The sequence below is a fragment of the Piliocolobus tephrosceles genome, chromosome 12, assembly GCF_002776525.5.
Source record: "Piliocolobus tephrosceles isolate RC106 chromosome 12, ASM277652v3, whole genome shotgun sequence".
NCBI lineage: Eukaryota > Metazoa > Chordata > Mammalia > Primates > Cercopithecidae > Piliocolobus > Piliocolobus tephrosceles.
The window spans coordinates 50,496,187-50,520,145 of NC_045445.1; the positions used below are offsets into that span (position 1 = coordinate 50,496,187).

The window sequence follows — 23,959 nt, forward strand, 5'->3', positions numbered from 1 at the left end:
GACGGGGTTTCACCATGTTAGCCAGGATGGTCTCGATCTCCTGACCTCGTGATCCGCCCGTCTCGGCCTCCCAAAGTGCTGGGATTACAGGCTTGAGCCACCGCGCCCGGCTTTCAAAGTCATTTTCAAGGAGTCCTAGGGTTTCATGGGAAAGGAAGGAAGGACAGGCAGTCATACCCATCCCCCACACCCATATACAGACGTTTCACTCTGCATAACTCCACTCTCAGTTTATATACTTGCTTTACCATAATATTTTCTTTGGAGTGGGGTGAGAGGATGAGAAGAGAGTTTACTGCTTCTTTAAAAAATTTGAAAATCAAAACTGCATCATCTATAACTTTCAATTTAAGCCATTTAACAGGTCGAGGGATGTTTCAGCTGTATTATTTGGCTAATATTATAGAAAGATCATTTTTTGAGAATAGGCTAAAGTCAAGGGCCACGATGACAAAGAAATCTAACAATTGGGCATCTTTCTGACTCTAAGCCCTGCTTCAAGTTATCAGCCTACAGAAGTCCTGAATACTTGTCACCCTACCTCCCCTTTTATACTTACTAACAATGCCTGCCTAATGATCTCACTCTTATCAGTCCTCAGTTTAATGCTAATCCTTAACTACTTCAGACAATGAGAATCATTGTTACAAAGACAACCCTGACCTTCAGAAGGGTAAGAATGCTTAAGACAATTGGCCACAGCAACACATTTGCTATCTTGACTGTATTTAACTCTCACCAATATGCCCATGCAGAGAAATAAACAATTGGCTCTTTTAGAAAAACGAATGTCTCATGGGATTTCCCATAAGACAACTGGCTCAACAGATAACAATGTCTTAGAATTTTAGAACCTGGCACAGCAGAGCTAGAAGGGCCTTCCCAGATCATTTAGTCTGGTCTGCTCATCAGACAACATGGGGATACTGAGGGCTTGACTGGGTAAAGCTCAGCCCCTCAGTGTAGTCCCCCTTTTTTCTCAACTTAGTTTAAGCTGTGAAAGGAGAGAATAGAACAGGAAGTGAAAGACTAGAGTGTGTCATCATTTATTAGCTCCAGAGGTTCACTTCTGGAAGAGCTCTGACTTGTAGACAGCAACAGATTCAAGGCCAAGGGTAATCTGCATGGGAGAAAACTGTTTCTGTGATGACCATTCAGTTCCCAACCTCTGCCCTGTTCATCTGTTGACTGACACTCATATTAGATATTCACAGTCCCCAGAGAAACTGAATATAGCAAAAATCTTGGTAACAGTTACAATAATATTACAGGTGTGAAATGGTCATGCCAAGCACCAAGTAGTAGAAATTCAGGATTTCCTTCACCAGGGTTTCTTTGTGAATTTGTTAATCCCTTAGACTTATACTTCTTTTAGTCTTTGCCTAGCAGAAACACAACCCGTTATCATCATTTGATTGGCCTAAGCTTCAGGTTGGTCTGTTAAGGAAGGAGACAATACGGTTTCTCGTGAATATGTTGTTATTCTTCTATGAAATGTACTTCACTGATTTTGGAGTTAACTCTTCCTGTCCCATCTCATTAGGATGTCAAATTCCAGGTGTATGAACCCCCTTCACCCAAGGCTACCTAAGAGGCAAAAGCAATGAATCATGGAAGTTAATCTCATTTGTCTCCATCTGCTATATATATAGCCTCTCACTAACATCCTGATGGTGGATTCATGTTTAGGGTAAAGGATTCAAGGAGGAAAGAGAGGATCAAAACTAATGACTATATCTTTAAAGTGTCACTGATACCATGTATGATGTTATTCTTCAGCCACGAGATATCCAGTTAGGACTTCAGCTACAAAATAGTATCTATTTCTTTCCTTGACCCTTCTTTGGGGGTGGGGGTGTGAAGGGGTGAACGTGCAGTGGCTCTCTGACGTCTTAATTTGCTACCCCCTAATTACCTGGGAACTGAATCTGAAATGAAAAAACCATGCCCTGGCATTAAGGGCTACCCCAGGGTGAGTGGGTGTCCTCTTATTACCCCCGGAAGGTTTCTTGGAGCTGCGTTCTTATTTTCAGCCCCCCTCAAACTGCAAGGCAGTGCCTCTATTTTTAATGAGAAATCCAATTCTTTCTCCTGTCATTCCTTGAGTTTTTCCATGCTGCTTCACTCAAGAGGTGCACCTTGGTGGCCTGTTTGCCTTAGTAAACCGAATAAGGTTAAGGAATGACTGATACCTAACCACCCTTCCAGACATTCACCACCCTGCCATTTAGCCTCCTCACAGAAAGGTAAAAGTCTAGTGTAAACTGATATAATGATCCATCCTCTGAGTCTCACTGAGTCTCCAGTTTTACAGATGGTCCTGAAATTGAGGTCTTTTGCAGGCTCCAGTACCCTGAAAAGTCTCCATCACTGAGTCTAGGTAAAGCAAAGCCCTTCACTAGAAATTTGAAGTCACAAAGTGAGTGATAAGTGTAAGGGGTTCACTCAATTGTAGCACCATCAAGGTAAGAAGAAAGTCTCCATCTGTAGCTATGAGCACAGCACTTGGAACAATGGAGGTGGGCAACAAATGCCAGCCCAACGAACAACTACACATGGAAGTAACTGTATTTGGCCATACTGCCAAATTTCTCTGGTTGGAAGGATCAATGAGTAAGTTTTCTTGTGTTTTTGGAGGAGGGAGTAACAGAAAAGAAGAGAACATGAGTCTACAAGATCATTGGGAGGCTGGGTTTAAAGTAAGCTGAGGTTTGAGTTCTCTGGGTTTTGTTTGATAATTTTTTGCTTTGTTCTGTTTGTTTTATCAGATGGCAGAGTTCTCTCATGATTTTTTCATCCCCCTAATTAAAAACTTTTAAAGATTTCCTTTTGCACAGAAGTGTCAGATTAATCCTTCAGTTGGCTACTAATATTGCCTTATCTCCCTTGGATTTATTCACAAATTTTTGTGGAGAGACTAACACAATATGCCAGGCACTGTGCTAAATACACAGATACATGGTGAAGAAGAAACATAGCTCCTGCCCTCAGAGGGCTGATATTCTGGCAGGGGAGACAAACTTAGATAGAGACATTTAAGAAGTGACCAGAAGGAAAAGTAAGATAGAAAGAAGCAAGAAGGACCAGGAAGGCAAAGGAGAAGGAAGATGTTAGAGGTAGGAGAGTTTGCAAGAGGGAAGCGATGTTACAGATTTGCATTTGCCAAAAAATTCCAGCTGCGGAGTGGAGAACAAATTGTAGGGAGACATGAGTAGGTCATCAGGTGAAAACAGTGATGTCTTAGAAAGGGGAACGTAATGGGTGCTATGGGAACATAAAGCAAGAGTACTTAATCTGGCCCTGGAGATCAGGGAAGGCCTCCCTGAGGAAGTGACATTTAAGTGAGTTTTGAAGACTGGGTTAACTGTGATGAGGAACATGACGGGGTGAAGACTGAAGAGAGTCTGTGTCATACTAACCTTCTGCCTTCACGAAGGCAGGCCTCATTGTCACTAACAATTTGGTCCTAGCCTGGAATGCCTGGTATCTTTTTCTTCCCCAGCCAAATCATGTCTATCTTTCTACAGTCCTCTCAAACCCCATTTTCTCTGATGATGACCAGATATAACTACTCTTGTTTCTAAACTCTTATTCTATGTCTGTCACTTAGCATTTAAAGTCATACTATTTGGTATTGTGACCTAAGGTTACATTTTCCAAACTTCTTGTAAGTTCCTTGAATTTACAAGCTGTCTTCTATTACTTTGGCATCACCCAGAGTACCTAGCCCAGTGATAGGCACATGAGGTATTCAATGAAAGAATGAATGAATGAGGCACTAGAGTCCCTGCAAGCCTCCTTTGATAGTTCACTATTATCTGTGAAGCTGACAAGGAAACGGGTCTGCTTTCCCTGTAAGATTTGCACTAAGTACTTGGATCCACAGACCTAAGATCTGAAATTGACAGCTCCTTCCCTCTGGTCATTGATTCTCATCCCCTTGCAATCCTGCTCCCCACCACCACCTTCTATTGTTTCTTCTGTCTTCTGGTTCTCAGCCAGGATGAGAAAATGGTCTAGCTGTCCTCAGAGACTTACGCCAGCCTGGACTGCTCTGCAGTGCCATGAAGGGCCAGGACTTTTGTTTACAGCTGGGAGCATGGTGAGGTGGTGAGCACAGCTGACAGCCCCACTCTGGAGCAAACATCAATCTTCCTCTGTCCTCTCAGCCAAGTTTCACAGACCAGCTCTATTGGAAGCTGGCTGTACCGGCCTGGGTCTCATTGACGTCCCACCCAGAACTCTGGCCTGGGAGCAGCGGGGTGAATCTCAGCTTTGTACCTTTTAGGAACCGCCCTTGCTCCCTTCTCTGTCCCCAGTTTCAAACCATTTTATCTCAACCTCAGGACCTTGAGAGAACATGTGCTCTGATTTCCCCATGCCCTAAACAGTGCGCCACCTCCCCAACCATATCTGCTCACTCCCAGCAGTGTACAAACCCGTCATTTGCTCAGTCACACAGTGAAAACACAAGAAAGAAAGAAGCAAACCACACAGTTTTCAATGGGTACTCTATGGAACCTGCCTTTCCAAGCAGGTTCAAGTTGGACCTGGAACGGTCAGGTCCCAAGTCCTCGAAAGTGTGTGTGTGTGTGTGTGTGTGTGTGCCTTCAGGCAGCTTTCCCAATGTTTTATTTTCGTTGTTGTTGATTTTTGTGTATGGTGAGAGATAGGGATCTACTTCACTGTTTTAAAAACTGCAGGTCAGCTGGGCGTGATAGCTCATGCCTGTAATCCCAGCACTTTGAGAGGCCAAGGCGGGCAGATCACCTGAAGTCAGGAGTTCGAGACCAGCCTGCCCAACATGGCAAAACCCCATCTCTACTAAAAATACAAAAAGTTAGCTGGGTGTGGTGGTGGGCGCCTGTGACCCCAGCTACTTTGGGGGCTGAGGAAGGAGAATCACTTGAACCCAGGAGGCGAAGGTTGCAGTGAGCTGAGATCGCGCCACTGCACTCTAGCCTGGGTGTCAGGAGTGAAACTCAGTCTCAAAAACAAAAAACAAAACATCAAAATAAAACAAAAACCTGCAAGTCAGATGGGGCCCGGAGCCTTCCAAGAATACCCTGAGGTCCTGAGTGAGGGCCTCTTTGCCCCATATTCTGCTCCCTAGTGTCCTCTGTCTTTAGCAGCTTTGTCCTCTCCAGCACTCACCTGGGGTGATAATGAAGCCCCATTACACTCCTAGTTCCATCTCCTGCCCCAAGATTCCCTTTGCCTGTGTTTCTCTTCCTGCTGGCTAACAGTTTTTGCCGATTAGCTGAGGTCTGTTTCCATGGTTTTCAAGCTCCCTCCATTCTCAGTCGCCCAAGTGATATACTTCTTTCACCAACAGTGGTTCATTACAGCAAGGCTTATTTGTGGGGTTTGGTGGAGGGAGACTGCAGGCAGGAGGATATTTCCCTTCTAGAAGACCTAGTCAGAATTTTTGGCAAAGGGGCTTTTTCAATCTAAAATGCCCCCCTCCCCAGATTTTTACAGGGTATGTCTCTACTAAAGGCTGTGCATTCTACCCAACTCCTTGGTTAATAAGTCCTCTTCTAAAGAGAAACCCATGTGCGTTCTCTTCCCCAGGACTGATGAAACACTTAAAACATTTTTTGTCTTTTTAAATGTTTTATTATGGAAAACTTCAAAAATACACAAAAGTAGGAAAAATAGTATAATGAACTCCCACATAACAAGCATTAAGCTTCAACAATTTAGATGTGGCACTTTACTACTGGTTTGTCCTCTTTAATATGACAGCTTATATTTTCAAAAGGCATAGCTTTTATCATTCCCAGTGTAATGGGGACTGTAGGTGGAGGTTAGAAGCATAAGCAAATTTAACTCTGGAAAAATGACTCAAGACATCCTCTTGAGGCAGTGCTCAGATTGTAGGACTCAGCATACACTGGAAGAAAAGCAGTCCTCGTTTCTGTGGGTTGGTGTGCAGCATGGATGACTTTACATGATCATTCCAAGTGAAGTCTGTGGCTCAGGAAACCACACATTCTGGTAAATTGTATGCTAAACTATTAACTCAGGAAGGGGACAACAAGGAATTATGTGTGAGTCTGGCATCCCAAGGTCACCCAAGGACATTACTGATTAGGTTCAGGATCTCAGTGTTTTGGGTCATTTGAAGAAGTAATCTCTTTCTGTCAAATGGGTGGGTCAGTCTCAGGGTGCGGATTTGTCATAGGAGGAGAGAGGAGAGAGGAACTAGAAGAGGATGGATACCCCTAAAAGGATAAAACTTTCTCATGACTATTTTCATCTTTGCCCTGGTCTCACAGGCTAGCAAACTAGGTTGACTCAGACTACATTTCTGGACTGGCTTTACAGAATTCCTGTGGAATGAGGCCGGTATAAATAGATAGAAAAACATCCTTATTAAAGAAATACCATTTGCTTAGCTGAAATATTAGGTTTTATTTTTAACCTTTACATTAATCAAATGTTCTTCAAAAAAATCCAATAAGTTAGTCAGAACCAAAATTTTAAAATATCAAATTAACCTCAGAATAGACCAATTTTATCTAGTACCCAGAAACCATGGGAAATCACTGGTGTCTCTCTCCACCCTCCAGGACAGACTGACTACTACCTTCCAGACTTAGGAAGGCTCTTAGTCATGAGGTAAGTCATGAGGTAAGACAGGGCCAGGAGAAAATGTTGGGCAGGTTGCACCCTCCCCAAGGGTGCCCAACTAATAAGGTAGAGTCCAGGCTGAAATTCATTCTTCAGCTGCTCTGGTGAGGCTGCAACAGCCTACAGAAAGAAAAGTTATTTTTTCTCACTGTTCCACTGGAATGGGCCCTTCTCTGCAATTTGTCTGCCCCCAGGTGGCATGCTTTTCTAATTAGCACCAAAGCAATGTATGAGCTAATGGTGGCCTTGAAAATTAACACACGGTTCTCGGACCCATTGCCTGTCCTTTGAAGGCTGGGACCATAAATATTCTCTGTCTGGCCTTGGGCCTTGGAGCCAAACATTGACCTAAGCTATTTTTCCATTGCAGTTGAAACAGACTGTGAAGACAGCAGTTCAGCTATACATTCAAAAGAGGAGTAATTCCCATTTTCTGAGAACCCACTAGTAAGTGGAGGTCGCAGGGGACAATACAAATTTGAGGCAGTAGCATGACATAATGGGAAAAAGCCTGGGCTTGGTCTGCCATTTACTTGCTGAGTGAGTGTTTAACTTCTCTGGGCTTCAGTGAGGATTCGCTAAGATAACAGATGTAAAAAGCTGGGCACAGTGCTGTGTGGCACACAAGAGGCATTCAGTTCCTATGCCTTTTTCTGCTACCACACTGACTCCAAAGTTAATTCACACTGTTCGCATGCTTGGCCTTGAAACCTCACTCAGTAAAGCATAAGGATGGGTATACTAGACAGAATGTTAGAGCAAGAGTCAGGAAATGTGGGTCCCAGTGCCAGACATATCCCCTATCACAGTACCTTGGGTAAGTTACTTCCCTCTCCTGACCCCATCAGTAAAACAGGAGAACACCCCTAGCTCTGATGCTGAAAGAAAAAAGCAGACAACATCACTTTTCTTGGGCATCTGCCGTGAGATATGCGCCGTGTTAGGCCCCTTTACGTACCGTATATCCTCTAAATCAGCACTGTCCAGTAGAACTTTTTGTAGTGGTGGAAATGTTCTATATCTGCACTGTCTAATATGGTAGCCACTAACTGTAAGTAGCTATTGAGCCCCTGGAATGAGACTAGTGCAACTAAGGATCCACATTTTTAAATTTCACTGCATTTAAATTTAAATAGCCACATATGACTAATGGCTACAGTATTGGATAGTGTGGCTCTAAGATTATGAAATAGAAATAGTTGTTCCTATTTAATATGTGACACTGAGGCTTAGAAAAGTTAAATAACTTAAAGTCACTTAACAAGTAAATAACTAAACCAGATTCAAAGCCAAAAAGTAGAAAGCTTAGTAAAATAATATGGGCAGATATGCCAGGAATTATCCAGGCTCCACTATTTATAAGTTATATGACCAAAGAAAAATAATTACACACTGCAGAATTCACTTTCATTATCTATAAAATGATGATGATATCACCCAATTTGCAGGCCTATTGTTGAGATTAATGGGTGTGTAGAGCGTGTGGCCCATAACAGGTTTTCAACAACTGTTTCCTCACCACCCTGATAACTCCAACACACATAGAAGAGATTTAGACATATGGCTGGGTGCAGTGGCTCATGCCTGTAATCCCAGCACTTTGGGAGGTGAGGCGGGTGGATCACCCGAGATCAGGAGTTCAAGACCAGCCTGGCCAACATGGTGAAACCCCATCTCTACTAAAAATAGAAAAATTAGCCGGGCGTGGTAGCGCATGCCTGTAATCCCAGCTACTCCGGAGGCTGAGGCGGGAGAACTGATTGAACCGGGGTTGGGGGTAGGGGGAGGGAAGGGCGGAGATTGCAGTGAGCCGAGATCTGAGCCGAGATCGCACCACTTCACTCTGGCCTGGGTGACAGGGCGAGACTCAGTCAAAAAAAAAAAAAAAAAAAGAAGAAGAGATTTAGACATAAATAAAAAAGGCAATTTCAGAGTAAAGAGAACATTATTTGGGGAATTAAAAAACAAGAAAGAAAACATTCAGAAGCCTTTATGTGATATCCTATTATAGAATGGAGATGAGGAAGGGTATGAGTAGGAAACACCGAAATATTTCCACTTACGTGGTTTCCTTTCCTGCACTCTTCTTGACACTCCAGTCAACATTAGCCAAAGCAGGGAACAAGTTATTTCTAATGTATTTTGAGGCTTGGAAAGACAAGTCATTATGGTTACACAACAGAGTACTATTAGGGGCTTGGGCTAGAGGCAGGTGAAGTTCAAATCCTGGTTCCCATACTTGTTGTGTGCACTAAGAAAATAATTTGACATCTCTACACATTAGTTTTTAATCTATAAAATAGGACTGATAATATGGATGGTGTGTGAAAACATATACTGTGCATCATTTATTATTTTGCTTTACATTCTGTAGCACCCTCTAGTGGTGTGTACAAAAATATGCATTGCATTTCTACTCTGCAAAGCAGTGGTTCTCAAACTTCAGTGTGTGCTGGAATCACTGGGATAGTTTGTAATAACACAGATTACCAAACCCCACCGTGCGAACTTCTGATTCATTAAGTTTGAGGTAGGACCTAAGAATGTGAATTTCTGACAATTTTTCAGGTGATGCTGATGTTTCTGGTACATCCAGGAAACACATCTTGTGAACCACTACTCTAAAAATATCCCTCTTGTGTACAGGTATATAAGATAGATAATTGAAAGGGGTATGATTTTTGTTGTTTGACTTTGATCTAGTACTGCTCATCTAATAAGGACTTGGTGATGAATTAAAAAAAAATCGACGTGAAGGATATAACACAGCATCTAAAATATAGAAAGCATACAAAAAACTGAGGATCACAGAACATAAATCATTTGCCCAGGGTACTGAGACTAGTAAGTGGTGGAATGAGGTTTACAATTAAGTCTCTTTCTCTTACTCCAAAGACACAATAAAGTCTACCAATACCACTACAGAAAATAGGGTGCAAACACACATATCTGATACAAATTTCAAGAGAAAAGGAAAATCAGTTTTCAATACCAGGGTCCAAGTTTTACTGAGGAGTTCTTATCTATCTTTACTAAAGGAACAGCTATCTGTATTTTCAGTTTGGGTGAGTTGCGAGCATTTGAAAAGGTGAGGAAAAAGGGTTAGGATCTTCAGCATCAGTGCTTGGGTCATTCATTAACTCTTTGATTAAACAAGGCAAGGACAAAAGAAGCGAGGGATGGAGAGGGGCCTTTTTTTTTTTTTCCAAGGAGAAAAGGGAAGAAATGAGCAAAATTATTTGGATCTTGGGTCACAGTTCCCTGCCTACTAGTGCTATTCACAGAAGCTGATTTTATTTTTTCCTAGGAATGAACGATATCCATGATGCCTTAGATATTAGCGTTCAGCAAATCAAGAAAGGGGAGGGGGGAGGGAAACAAAATCCCAGAATCCCAGGAACCACACAGCCAATCCTTTGCTGGGATTTGGCGGCATCTAGTGGCGAACTCGAGAGGTATAAACCTTACCCACAGAACTTTCTGGAAAATTGACAGTGCGTATTTGCCTGAAGAAGGTCAGTGTGCTTGCTTGGAGATCAGGACGCGAAGGTAAGAGCGCCCTAGTCACCATAGAAATCCGGAGTCTCTAACGGAGGGGAAGGCTGTCATAGATAGATATTCTCATAGGAAAATTGTATTTGTGCCAAGAGAACTGCACGCAACCTTGAAGGGAGGGGGGAGGTGTGGAAGAGGGGAGGGAGGAGGATACTAGACAACTTGAAATAAGTCTCCCTTTGGAGTTGCTAACGTGACGATGGAAGGGTTTGGCTCTGAATCGTTGGAGGGCTGTGGTTTACGACGGGATTTTGGCACAGAGGAAAACGTAGGACGTGTATTTATAAAGTATTTAAATCAGGGAAAGCCAAAATATTTCTGACAGTGCCCCTTTATCTCTGTTATTCTCGCCTTGCCTTAATTATTTATTTTCCTTTTCATTAGAACATTTTCAAACAAAATACAGAAATAGAAAACAACCTGCGCGCAGTAGCTAACCCCTCCCCGCAACTCCCACCCCAATCACGCACGCGGGCGCGCGCCGTGGCTCTCACCAGTCCCGACGCCAGGGGCGCACGCCTGCGCAAGCACATCACCTCCAGCGCCACGAGGGCCGCTCACACAGCAACCCCAGGGCCACTCGAGCCTGCCCGCGCACTAACACACTGGCCTTAATGCCTTGCGCCCGTTGCACTCACGACCCTAACTCGCAAACACAGCAGAACCCCCCACTGCGCCTTTTTTTTTCCATGTTCGGGGAGTTGCGCCACAGGCCTGGGGGCGTGGCCCCAGATTTGACCTCGCGCTTCCCCACTCGCGGGAACCTTAGCTCATTTCCGCCTATTTCCGCAGGCCACGTAGACACTTCCTCTCCCAGTGGTGGGGGGAGGGGGGGAAAACACAAACCCATAATGCCTCCCTGCAGGAAAAAAAAAAAAAAAAAAAAAGGAAAAGAAAAAAAAAAAAACCCTCTGGTCAGAGGAACTCTGGGTCGTGAAATAGGCCACGTGAACATTCTGCCCTATAGACTTATGACCCAACGGCTGTCACGCTTTTGGAGGGCGGGCTAAAAACCTAAGAGGGCGAACGTCATTGGCCGGAACTCGCACTAACGGAGGAAGAGGATTGGTTTGCTGTAGGCCTTAGCAGTGAAGAAGCAGGTTGCTAGCACCCGCCTTTACTGCGGCGAAGTGTCATTGCTGACGTGGGAGTGGTTGTCCAATCATTTGGTTATGGAACATTCTAAAACTTAGACAAGACGATTGTGATTGGCTGAAGGGCATACGCCCTCCTCCAGGGTGACGTGTCTGCCTATGGATATCAGTTGCCAGAGAAACCTGGCTTTACTATGGCGGTTGGAGGAACGGCAGTGATCACACGTCGGCTGCTGGGAAGATCTGGATTCTCGTTTCAGGTTTCGGGGTGGGGGTGGGGAGAAAGGGTCGATGATTTCCTCTTTTCGTCGGGTATAGACGGGATTAGCTAGTTCCTTTACAATCGGTCAGAGCTGGATTCAGATTCCTGCTCGCCAACGCCCAGCTTGGGCAAAGCTCCTGTTCTTTCTGTGTCTCGGTTTCCATGTTTGTAAAATGGTGATAATAATAGTATCTACCTCAGAGACGTGTACTGTATAATAGTGCGTATAAGGCACGTAATATGAAGCCTGGCCCCTGGAGATACTAGCTATTGTTATGGAGATGAATAATATGCGTAATAGAATGAGAAAAATTATAAATTATATAAATTCGCTAATTGTAGTGCCCTTTCTGCCATCAACTTCTTTCCAGGAATAAATTAAAGATAAAAGAGATATATCAATTTTTACCAGTGAAATAATTTGCTGTTTGGGAATTGCCTCAAAATTGCAGAGATTGTAATTTTCCCATGTTGAAAAGTTAAATAAAAGGTGGGGGGGGTGGAGTGCGAGAAAGAAAGAGATGGAGAACGAGAGCGAGCTGGAGATGAACCACATGCGATGAGTAGGCCTTGTTTGGATCCTGAATCGAACACACCAACTGTAAAAATATGTTTAAGACGCATCGGGAAAATTGGAACACGGGTTCGATATTTGATGTTTTTTAAGGAATTGATGTCAATTTTTTTAGGCGTCACAGTGGTATTGTGGTTATGTTTTCAAATTGTCCTTTTTTGTAGAGATATATACGAAAATATTTACGGATTAAATAATATAATGTCTGGGATTGGCTTCTAAATACATTAATGACTAGGATTTGCTTCAAAATAATCTCAGCGGTAGGGGGAAATGGGGAGGGGTATAGATGAAACAAAATTGGCCCTAAATTAATAATAGTTCTTGCTGAGTGATAGGCAGTGGGTTCCGTATATTAATCTGCTTTCCTTGGTATACGTTTAAATTTTTGTATAATAAAATACAGAAGTCAGATATTCCCGTGAGCTTGAAAAAGTCGGGGGTGGGGGGGAGCAGTGGGTGGGGTTATAGATGAAACAAGATGGCCTTCAGTTGGTAATTGTTGAAAGCTGGATGATGGATTCGGGTAGGTTTGTAATACTATTCTATTATTTCATCCATTTGAAATTATCTTTAAGGAAAAGTTAAAAAAATTGTCAGAAATTATATAAATATACAATAAGTTAAATTTGAAAATGTAGCCACAATAAAGGAAAAAGAAATACTTGTACATTATTTATCAGCTTTGGTGTCCTTTGTGTGTGATGAAATTGCATTGGCTGATGTAGAAGAAAGCCATATCTCATATCTTTTTATTTTATGTCCTTTCCTGTCCTTTTGTTTGACCTTCTAGGTCACCATCAGAAAAGCTAAGTTTGCTGTATAGTGAGGATCAGGAGGTCTGATCCTGATTGCAGAACCTTCCCTGATTACAGAATCTTGGGTAAGTGCCTCCTTTCTGGCCTCAGTTCTTAAACAAGATAATACCACATAACCTTCCTAACTGTCCAGGAATATTTTGAAAATTAATAAGCTCCTATCTGGGAAAGTAGTCTAAATTCTGAGAAGGGAAGGATGGAGCTAAGTCCATTGGTAGTTCCAGTATAGAAAGTACATAAGCAACAGAGGACTGTGTAATCTTACATCCCCTGATAAAAGATATTACAGTCAATCCCCTGTAGTAGTTCCACAGTTCCATATATTAACATTTTTCTTTGGAGCATCCTATATGCAGCATAGTTTAGTGGTTAAGAGCAAATACTTCCTGAATTTAAATCCTGGCTCTGCCACTTAACTATGTGATCTTGGGCAAGGTACTTACTCACTTTATACCTAAGTTCCTCGTATATGAAACAGAGATGATAATAATAGTTCCTACTTCGTAGGATTGTTGAGAGGATTACATGTAAAGTACCAGGACAGTGCATGGCCCATGTAAGTATTTGCTTTAATAATAATTATGGTTCTGTTAGTCCTGATAATCTCCTGTTTTATCTACACATTTACACCTACTTCTAAAAGCAGTGGATATCTCTTTTTGGAATTGTGTAAAAATAATAATAATTAATACTGTTGGTTTCTCTCCTCGTTTTCCAGAAGCAGCAGTTACCACTAGAACTGAATTCCGAAATCATGACTTCTGGCTTGTCTTAACAATCTAGAAAGGTTTTAAGTATATTGATCATATTTATTTATGAGGAAATTTCCAGGAGCTATAATTTTAGCTAGCAGTTCAAACCAAATTTATAAATAAGCAAATCTTTTCACTGAATATTCAGTCTGCTAACAGCTTTTACATCATTCCTCCTTTGTCTCAGACTTAAAAAAAATCTATTAAATGTAATGGAAATGTTTCAAGAACCAGAAGAGAAAATTGATATGAATGTAACTGATACGGTATATGGGCATTTAAAGGTTTATTCCAACAAAATGTTATTCACACTCTTTTCTGACATATGCATACACAAAAGATGTTAGCATTTGCAGTCTGATTCTCAAATGACCCATTGCTTGTGTGGAGAGATGATGTAAGGTTTGAAGGTTTTTCAGCCTTTTGACAGCTACATATGGAGTCACTGTAATTTCCTTTTTTTTCTCCCTTCTGAAAAGTAGGTTTCAGAGGAGGGCCCTGCCCTCGTGGAAGAGATGCACTAGATCGGTAGGCACAGAATACCTTTACATGAGACCATTTAGAGAATGATTAGGGGCTAAAGGTAGGGGGTGGACTGTTGAGCCAACAGGGACTCAGAGAAAGCAAGGGTCAGGGTGACCTGAAATAGAGGGAAAAAAATCTCACAGAGGAAGAGGACCTTGACCTGGCTCTCAGAGGATGGGTGGAACTTAGGAGGGAATGAGCCCAGTCTGAATGGTATGTCTACAAAGTATACTATGTGCAGTGATGATTAACTGAAAAATTGGGCTGACCATTTGTGAGATCCATGAATAAGAGTAGATCAGAAAGTCAGTGTGAGTTTTAAATATATATATTTTATTATAAAATGTTAATCACATAATATGTGAAGTTACTACTGATAACCTTTTCTATTGGTCCTAGTGTTTTGCTATTTAAAATAATACTGCATCAAATATTCTTAGTGTAGCCATCCATTTACAAGTATTATTCAAGAGCAACATTTATGCCTTTAAGCTGTGATAATTAAATTAATACTAGTGAGAACTGTCAGATATACCACTGTGACAGAACAGATGGCCCAGAGACAGTGATACCTTTAAAAGTTAAATAATTGCTGAGCGCGGTGGCTCACGCTTGTGATCCCAGCACTTTGGGAGGCCAAGACGGGTGGATCATGAGGTCAGGAGTTCAAGACCAGCCTGGCCAAGATGGTGAAACCCCGTCTCTACTAAAAATACAGGCAGGCGCCTGTAATCCCAGCTACTCGGGAGGCTGAGGCAGAGAATTGCATGAACCCAGGAGGCGGAGGTTGCAGTGAGCCGAGATCGCGCCATTGCACTCCAGCCTAGGTGACAGCAAGACTCCGTCTCAAAAAAAGAAAAAAAAAAAAGTTAAATAACCAAAAATAATTTGGAAGAGAGTACCTTGAAAGACCCATATACCTCTGAGAATTTAGAATGTTATAAAGTGGTATTTCATACCAGTGGGGAAAGGATAAACTCTTCAGTGATGAATATTAGAAAAAGTTAGTTATACATTTGAGGAAAACTATAAAAGTACCAATAATGGGTAGGAAATCACTTCTACAGTATTTTTGGAGCATTTTCCCTAAGCATGATGTAAAAGCCAAAGGTCACAGGGAAAAAGCTGATAGATTTGTCTGTGATATTGAGAGATGTATGCACATATACATACAACAGTCTTATAGTAAGACACCATTAGACAATGGTGGTTTGGAAAAAAATTTCCAACATAAAATAAAACTAATATTTAATTATTAGAAAATAATAGCAAGCCGGGCGCGGTGGCTCAAGCCTGTAATCCCAGCACTTTGGGAGGCTGAGACGGGCGGATCACGCGGTCAGGAGATCGAGACCATCCTGGCTAACACGGTGAAACCCCGTCTCTACTAAAAAATACAAAAAACTAGCCGGGCGAGGTGGCGGGCGCCTGTAGTCCCAGCTACTGGGAGGCTGATGCAGGAGAATGGCTTAAAACCCGGGAGGCGGAGCTTGCAGTGAGCTGAGATCTGGCCACTGCACTCCAGCCTGGGGGACAGAGCGAGACTCCGTCTCAAAAAAAAAAAAAAAAAAAAAATAATAGCAAACAACCTAGTAGAAGAGAACAAAAATATTCATATAACGTATGTGACCAATGAATGTATGAAAAGATGATATCACACAAATTCAAATGAAATTATCTTACTACATGTTAGGTTGGGCCAAGAAAAGCCCCTCTCCTTTTTTTTTTTCAAAAAGGTGTTTTTCCAGTGTTCTTGAAGTCATGAAAAAATGAACATTTATATTTTTGTTAGGAGTACAAATTAAAACAGTTCTTTGTGAGATGAATTTGGCTCTATCTCATCAAAGTTATAAATAAGCAAATCCTTTGGCTAAATAGTTCCTCTTGGAATATATCCTTCAGAGGTACTTAATGCTCTAATATTTGTATACGCTGATGTGCATTGCAGTATTTTTGTGATAATGAAATATTGGGAAAAGCCTAAATGTTCAGAGACTGGTTATAGTACGTAACAGATTAAAGAATGTGTTATGACTATTAAAAAGAAAAGGTAGGTATGTACTGACATGGAAAGATGCCCATGATAAGTGAGCAAGGCAAGGTGCAGAGCAGTATGCATCTCACATTTGTCAAAACAAATAAATGCATGCTATATATTCACATACCTATGTGTATAATGTACATATTGAGTCTTTAAAGTTACATTTTATGTGAATGTGTACATGAAAAGATTTGAAGGCATACATGCTCATTCAGAGGATACTCCTAGGATTGGGGTGGGAGAGGGGTAGGTGATAAGGGAAGAATGTTCACATCTTTATGTAATTTGTTATCTATAGGTATATAAAGGAAATATATACCTATAGATATAGGTATATATCTATAGGTATATAGAAATGGTATCACAAGATACCATATAGAAATGGTATCACAAGATCTAATTCATTGAGGTGAATGAAGATTGTCAGTTCATAACTTACAAACTACTGGATGGATTAAGGAGTTAAAATATAAAAGAAATCTATCAAAATATTTGTTCTTAATTTTTAAACTTAAAAATGAAAGGAAAAAAAGTATTTTAAAATGATCCCCAGTGCTGGCCAGAGCGTGAGGCATAGTAAATATTTTTACACACTGCTTGTAGGATTAGAAATTGGCACAACTTGTGCAGAGGGAGTAATTTGGCAATGTATTGAGAGTCTTCTATCTCTTGACTCACTAAGCCCACTTCTGAGAGTCTTAAAGGAATAATAGGAAGCAAAGGTAAAAAATGTTTACACAAAATGTTTTTATTGATTATTAAAGAATATATTGGTGGGAAGTGTGCACTGGATATTTCCAGGGAAGGTGTGGCTAAGTAAATTAAGGTATGCTCATTTGACGGAATATCTTTATATGACTCAAAATGGATGCATATTATAACCTTAACATGGAAAGATTATTGGTTATCATAGTAAAGTTTTTAAAAGGAAAAATCTAAGCTTTGATAGCCATTATGAGCTCACCTCTGTTTAAGTGTATTATTTATACAGAGATTAAACTGTTGTAAAATTAAAGATAGAAAACTAAGACAAACATTAGTACAAAAGTATTTTCTGAATTTCTGGTTTACCCTAGAGCTGATCTGTAGGGAACAGGTGGGAAAATAGTTGATGACCGTTGTCCCTAATTTGTGCCCCCATTTTCTCCATGTGTTGAGTCACAGCTCCCTCCACCCCTATTCACAATTATATACCCACCAGGGACCAGTCTGACTTCCAGAATGGTTTTTGTCTAGCTTGGCTCTACTTAATGTGTTTTACACAGTCTGGTTGGCACTGGGTCACGTTGCTTTCTTTAGGTGATATTTTCACTATCATCCTTTTGTTTTATGGAACCTCTGCACTATGAGCCCCAAGATGGGCTTTCTGGATTTACTCATGCAGGTTGAATATCCCTAATCTGAAATGCTCCAAAATCTGAAACTTTCTGAGTGCCAACATGCCACTAGTAGATGATTCCACATCTGACCTCATGTGACAGATGAAAAAGAATGTTTAAAATACTATATAAAATTACCTTCAGACTATGTGTATAAGGTGTATATGAAACAAATGAATTTCCTGTTTACACTGGGGTCCCATCCCCAAGATATTCTCATGCATATGCAAATATTCCAATATCTGAAACCCTTCTCATCCCAAGCATTTTGGATAAGGAATACTCAACCTGTAATAACAATTCTCAGAAGTCTTCAGATACTGTATCTGCTCTGTCCTGGTCACAAAGCAATTCTTTTAGAAACATTATTCTAGAAGCATGATAGCTTACAATTTAATGCCATGATACACTGGCCACTATCACCACTGTCTGATCCTTCACAGGATGTGTCTCCGTGTCCCTCTCAGCCAGAACGTTTCTGATTCCCACAGGGATCAGTCTCCATATTTACAAATTTTGATGCTTTCTGAAGACTGACTTTACCCTTGAATTTCTGCTCAAAGCTTTGTGCTCTTTCAGTTAGAGGATATTGTTTGCTTAGTGAAAGTACTAGTATCCAGGCCTCTCTTCCCAATAACTGGCTTTCCTGATTCAGGGATCTAGTCTTCAAGCATGCATGCATGCATGCATGCATATTTATTTATTTATTTATTTATTTATTTATTTATTTATTTGACAGAGTCTCACTGTCACCCAGGCTGGAGTGCAGTGGCACAATCTCCAGGCTCACTGCAACCTCCACCTTACAGGTTCAAGCGATTCTCCTGCCTCAGCCTCCCAAGTAGCTGGGATTATAGGTGTGCACCACTATGGCTGGCTAATTTTTGTATTTTTAGTAGGGACGAGGTTTCACCATGTTGGCCAGGCTGGTCTTGAACTTCTGACCTCAAGAGATCTGCCCACCTCAGCCACCCAAAATGCTGGGATTACAGGCTTGAGCCACCGTGCCCGGCCTTCTTTTCTTTTCTTTTCTTTTTTTGCCCACAGGTGCTACTACCAAACATTTCTTATCTCTGATTTTCTTCTCTGAGCCTCCCTGATGCCTGCCTACACAGTGTTAACGGCTACAGAATGGCTGATGGGCTTTTTCTTTGGGTGAAAGTTGTAGTTACTAGAGAAACCTGGTTTAAGGCTGGTCTACCATCATCCCTTTCTCAGAGGTTACCCTGATTTTAACAGGCTAGTATTTATCTGTCTAGATATTTCCATGCACATTTATAGACATCTGTTTAAAACACACACACAAATGAGAGCACACTCTTCCCAAAAACTATTTCATACTAATGTTTATTTCTCTACCTGTACTATCTTTTTTTTCTTTTTTTGGAGATAGAGTCTCTGTCGCCCAGACTAGAGTGCAGTGGTGCGATCTCAGCTCGCTGCAACCTCCGCCTCTCGGGTTCAAGCGATTCTCCTGCCTCAGTCTCCTAAGTAGCTGAGACTACAGGCATGCGCCACCATGCCCGGCTACTTTTTTTGTTTTTTGTATTTTTAGTAGAGACGGGGTTTCACTATGTTGCCCAGGCTGGTCTCAAACTCCTGACCTCATGATCTGCTTGCCTCGGCTTCCCAAAGTGCTGGGATCACAGGTGTGAGCCACCGCGCCCGGCCTTATCTGTCTCTCTATGATCGTATTGCATTTGGGATCCTATAGTATTATGCCATCTGCCTATTTACCTAGTAATATATATTGAACATCTTTCCATGTCAGTACACGGATCTCTGTTTAATTCATTTGAATGTTCTTCTGTAGTATTCATACATAATTTATGTTATCATTTTCCTATTGAAGAATAGGTAGGTGTTTTCCAGTTCTTCAGTATTGCAAACACCACTACATTGAACATCTTTGTATCCATGTACAAATACTCTGGCAAGGTACTGTGCTAGCTGTTCAGCCTCATCACCTTTATGAAATTCTCACAGGAGCCTGTGAAGGCTATGGGTAATTTGCCACATTCCACAGATGAGAAAAAGAGGCTAAGAGAGCTTACATGTCTTGCCTGAGGTCTCACAACTCATAAATGATGGAGCCTAATTGAAGTAAAGGTCTGTCTGACAGCAGAACACAAGTATTTTCTCTGATACCACGATTTACAATTGCAGTATATGATTAATATATGTGTTTAAACATATAAACCACATGTTTATAAATTACTCATTTTTTTCTTTTCCTTAGATGATTTCACAAAAGTTCATCTTCATTGCAGATACCTGCCTTTCTTTCTAGGTTGTATCTCCCACTTGACCCTTCTAGACCATCCCAGAAGATCTATAAGATTTCATCTGGGAAATCACTAGGAGTTCTTGGAAGGGAAAGAAGGAAGATTGTGTAAGTCAAAGGAATTGTTTCCTCTGTCACACCATAAGAATAATGGAAGACTATTTTTTGCATCCTTTTCTCACTAGCACTCCCTGCTGCACTTTACACTGTAGATTATACCTTTTTCTTCTTGGAACACTCATCTTCTTTGGCATCCAAAATGACATTCTTCTAATTCTGTTATGGCTACTCTTAACATTTTTGTTTCATTTGTGGTCTCTGCATCCCTTAAATGCCTTTCGTCCTTAGGTTTTCCAGAATTCCATACTTGAAGTTCTTCCTGTCTTCTCCCTGATTTCATTGGCCCTCATAGTGTCTACTACCAGCTATGTGATGTTTACTCTCAGATCTCCATTTCTGGCTTTTACTTCTCACCCGAGCTTTAATTTTGTGTGTGTGTGGCGGGGGGGGGTACCCAGTTAGCTGGACGAAACTGAGCTTTACAACTTTATGTTTAACTGTACACCTCACACGCAATAGGCCCAACACAACTTTTCCTTCAATCCATTTTCTCTTCCTGTAAATGGAGTATTATCATTTGGTGATAATGCTAATGACCTAATCACCCATACCTGGGAGTTATCACTGATTCCTCCCTCACCAATCTTTTTTTTAGCTTCTTCAACAATCACTGACGGTGGTGTCATGTACCATTTCTTGTATCTGCTCCCAAACCATTTTGTGCCTATAACTATCATTATACTAACCTTATTGTTTTATAATTGTCACTTTAGGTGTTTGGATCTCTAGCACCTACCATAGTACTTGTCCCAAAGCAGATACGCAGTAATGTATAATGACAAACTGAATAGATTAATGAATGGATGAATTACCTATGTTCTGTCATTTTATTTCTGATTCCAAACTAAACCCTAAATTCAGTGCTTTTATTAAATTCATTAATTACCCAGGCTTGAAATTGCAGATTCCTCCCTCCTTTGTTTACTATATTCTTCATGATTTCTGTATTCTTCAGTTTCTCTTGACTCTGTCATCATCCTAGTTCAGACCTTTCTGGACTTATACAAGAACCTTTTACTGTTACTCATTTTGCCCTTAGTCAACTAAGTATAACCTTCCCTATTCCATATTGTCATTTCTCCTGTTCAGAAGTCTTAAATTTCAACTCCACTGCCTTTTCTAGTTTTTTTCATTTAATTCCTTCTTTCTTTAAAATTGCTCTCCTATCTTGTGAGTGGCATCAACAGAGTAATTTGTGGGTAGATGTGATGAGTATTTGGGTGAGATGAGAGTAGTGGCTGGTAGTGAGGATCAGAGAGAGGGAAAGGAGGTAAAAAAAAAAAAAAAATCACTTATAAAGAGTCCTGAAATGGGATTTGAAATCCAGATTTTAAGGGAGTTAGAATGTGTTATGCTCTGATGGGCCTTTATGAAACATAAAGGTTGCCATAGAAAACAACCAAGTAAAATATTTTATATATTACAGTGGTTGGAATAAAAACAGGGTTGAATGAGTTCCAGAAAGCAGGGTTCTCAACCTCGTGGACAGCAACCTGCAGAAGAAGAGAACTTCAAAAAACCAACTAGAAGCAACATGCAGAGAAGTAAGATGAGAGGGGCCTCCTCGGGAAAGAAGACAGCTGGTCCACAGCAGAAAAATCTTGAACCAGCTCTCCCAGGAAGATGGGGGGGTCGCTCTGCAGAGAATCCCCCTTCAGGATCCGTGAGGAAGACCAGAAAGAACAAACAGAAGACTCCTGGAAACGGAGATGGTGGCAGTACCAGCGAAGCACCTCAGCCCCCTCGGAAGAAAAGGGCCCGGGCAGACCCCACTGTTGAAAGTGAGGAGGCGTTTAAGAATAGAATGGAGGTTAAAGTGAAGATTCCTGAAGAATTAAAACCATGGCTTGTTGAGGACTGGGACTTAGTTACCAGGCAGAAGCAGCTGTTTCAACTCCCTGCTAAGAAAAATGTAGATGCAATTCTGGAGGAGTATGCAAATTGCAAGAAGTCGCAGGGAAATGTTGATAATAAGGAATATGCGGTTAATGAAGTTGTGGCAGGAATAAAAGAATATTTCAATGTGATGTTGGGCACTCAGCTGCTCTACAAATTTGAGAGGCCCCAGTATGCTGAAATCCTCTTGGCTCACCCTGATGCTCCAATGTCTCAGGTTTATGGAGCACCACACCTACTGAGATTATTTGTAAGAATTGGAGCAATGTTGGCCTATACGCCCCTTGATGAGAAAAGCCTTGCATTATTGTTGGGCTATTTGCATGATTTCCTAAAATACCTGGCAAAGAATTCTGCATCTCTCTTTACTGCCAGTGATTACAAAGTGGCTTCTGCTGAGTACCACCGCAAAGCCCTGTGAGCGTCTACAGACAGCTCACCATTTTTGTCCTGTATCTGTAAACACTTTTTGTTCTTAGTCTTTTTCTTGTAAAATTGATGTTCTTTAAAATCGTTAATGTATAACAGGGCTTATGTTTCAGTTTGTTTTCTGTTCTGTTTTAAACAGAAAATAAAAGGAGTGTAAGCTCCTTTTCTCATTTCAAAGTTGCTACCAGTGTATGCAGTAATTAGAACAAAGAAGAAACAGTAGAACATTTTATTGCCTAGTTGACAACATTGCTTGAATGCTGGTGGTTCCTATCCCTTTGACACTACACAATTTTCTAATATGTGTTAATGCTACGTGACAAAACGCCCTGATTCCTAGTGCCAAAGGTTCAACTTAATGTATATACCTGAAAACCCATGCATTTGTGCTCTTTTTTTTTTTTATGGTGCTTGAAGTAAAACAGCCCATCCTCTGCAAGTCCATCTATGTTGTTCTTAAGCATTCTATCTTTGCTCAAATTGTTGAAGGATGGTGATTTGTTTCATGGTTTTTGTATTTGAGTCTAATGCACGTTCTAACATGATAGAGGCAATGCATTATTGTGTAGCCACGGTTTTCTGGAAAAGTTGATATTTTAGGAATTGTATTTCAGATCTTAAATAAAATTTGTTTCTAAATTTCAAAGCAAGTAATTTGCAGTGTGCCTTTCATGTTACTGAGGCTGGTATTCTGTGGTTATTGTAGAAATTTTAGAAAACATAGTAAGAACAAGTGCAAATAAGAATCATGTAACTCTGCTGGATCATTCAAGATCCAAGCAATAAATAAATGGGACTCAAAAATGGATGATTTGACGAGAGTTAAAGGATTTTTTCCCTGAGTTGTCACCAGAGGGGTAGGGTTGTGGTGTATGTTAGCTGGCTCAGGCTGCCATAACAAAGTACCACAGACTGAGTGGCTTAAACAATAAATTTATTTTCCCACAGTTCTGGATGTTGGAAGTTAGATCAAGGTGTTGCCAGAGGATTTTTTTTGAGGCCTCTCTCTTTGGCTTCTACACAGCTGTCCTCCCTGTCATCACATGGCCTTTTTCTCTGTATCTGTGTCCTAATCTCTTCTAAGGACACTAGTCACTGGATTAGGACCCACCCCAATGACCTCATTTAATGTAGTTATCTCTGTAAAGACCCTATTTCCAACTACAGTCACATTCTGAGGTATTGGGGATTAGGACTTCAACATGAATTTGGCGGGTGTAGGGAGGCGTGGGTGCACAATTCAGGGCATAACAGTGTTACTACCCCTCTGCAAAGGAGACGAGGAAAGGAAGGGGGGAGGAGCAGAGGGAGGTAAGGGAGGGGTTACTGGAATGGTATACAGCTGTGTGGAAAGGTCCACCTGACAGTAGCTGTAATCTTCAGGATGCAGTCAGCTCACAGCGACCCTGAAAGAGAAAATGAGAGGGAATAAATGCTTGACTTCGCTGTCTTCTGAACATCTGCTGGGTATTTCCCTTTGGCCAAATTGGAAGCTGGAGGGCAAGGAAGACCTTTTGTATAGTCTGTGTTGGTAAGTGTGGGGGACAGAGCAGGAAGGAAAGTAGACGGTGGGGAGGGGGGCGGAGGAGGGTGG

At 41.2% G+C, this 23,959-nt stretch overlaps 1 protein-coding gene and 1 long non-coding RNA gene across 13 annotated transcripts; one reads left to right on the forward strand and one right to left on the reverse strand.

Moving 5' to 3' along the window:
• Window positions 1-6,397: 6,397 nt before the first annotated feature.
• LOC111536000 lies at window positions 6,398-10,908 on the reverse strand. Its single transcript, XR_002729621.2, has 3 exons — window positions 10,686-10,908; window positions 8,700-10,222; window positions 6,398-6,756 (listed from the first exon to the last, which is right to left on the reverse strand). It is a non-coding gene; the product is annotated as an uncharacterized LOC111536000 (long non-coding RNA).
• Window positions 10,016-23,015, forward strand: MORF4L2 (mortality factor 4 like 2). Of its 12 annotated transcripts, none has more exons than XM_023202265.1 (5): window positions 10,016-10,185; window positions 12,915-13,004; window positions 13,447-13,495; window positions 19,876-20,028; window positions 21,467-23,015. In XM_023202265.1, exon 5 carries the CDS (start codon window positions 21,491-21,493, stop codon window positions 22,355-22,357), a length of 867 nt encoding a protein of 288 aa, XP_023058033.1. In that variant the 5' UTR covers window positions 10,016-10,185; window positions 12,915-13,004; window positions 13,447-13,495; window positions 19,876-20,028; window positions 21,467-21,490; the 3' UTR covers window positions 22,358-23,015. The 12 variants fall into 12 exon arrangements, with proteins under 12 accessions (XP_023058033.1, XP_023058035.1, XP_023058032.1 ...); XM_023202267.1 differs by having other exon boundaries at window positions 19,907-20,028; XM_023202264.1 differs by having other exon boundaries at window positions 19,927-20,028.
• The last annotated feature ends 944 nt before the right edge of the window (window positions 23,016-23,959 follow it).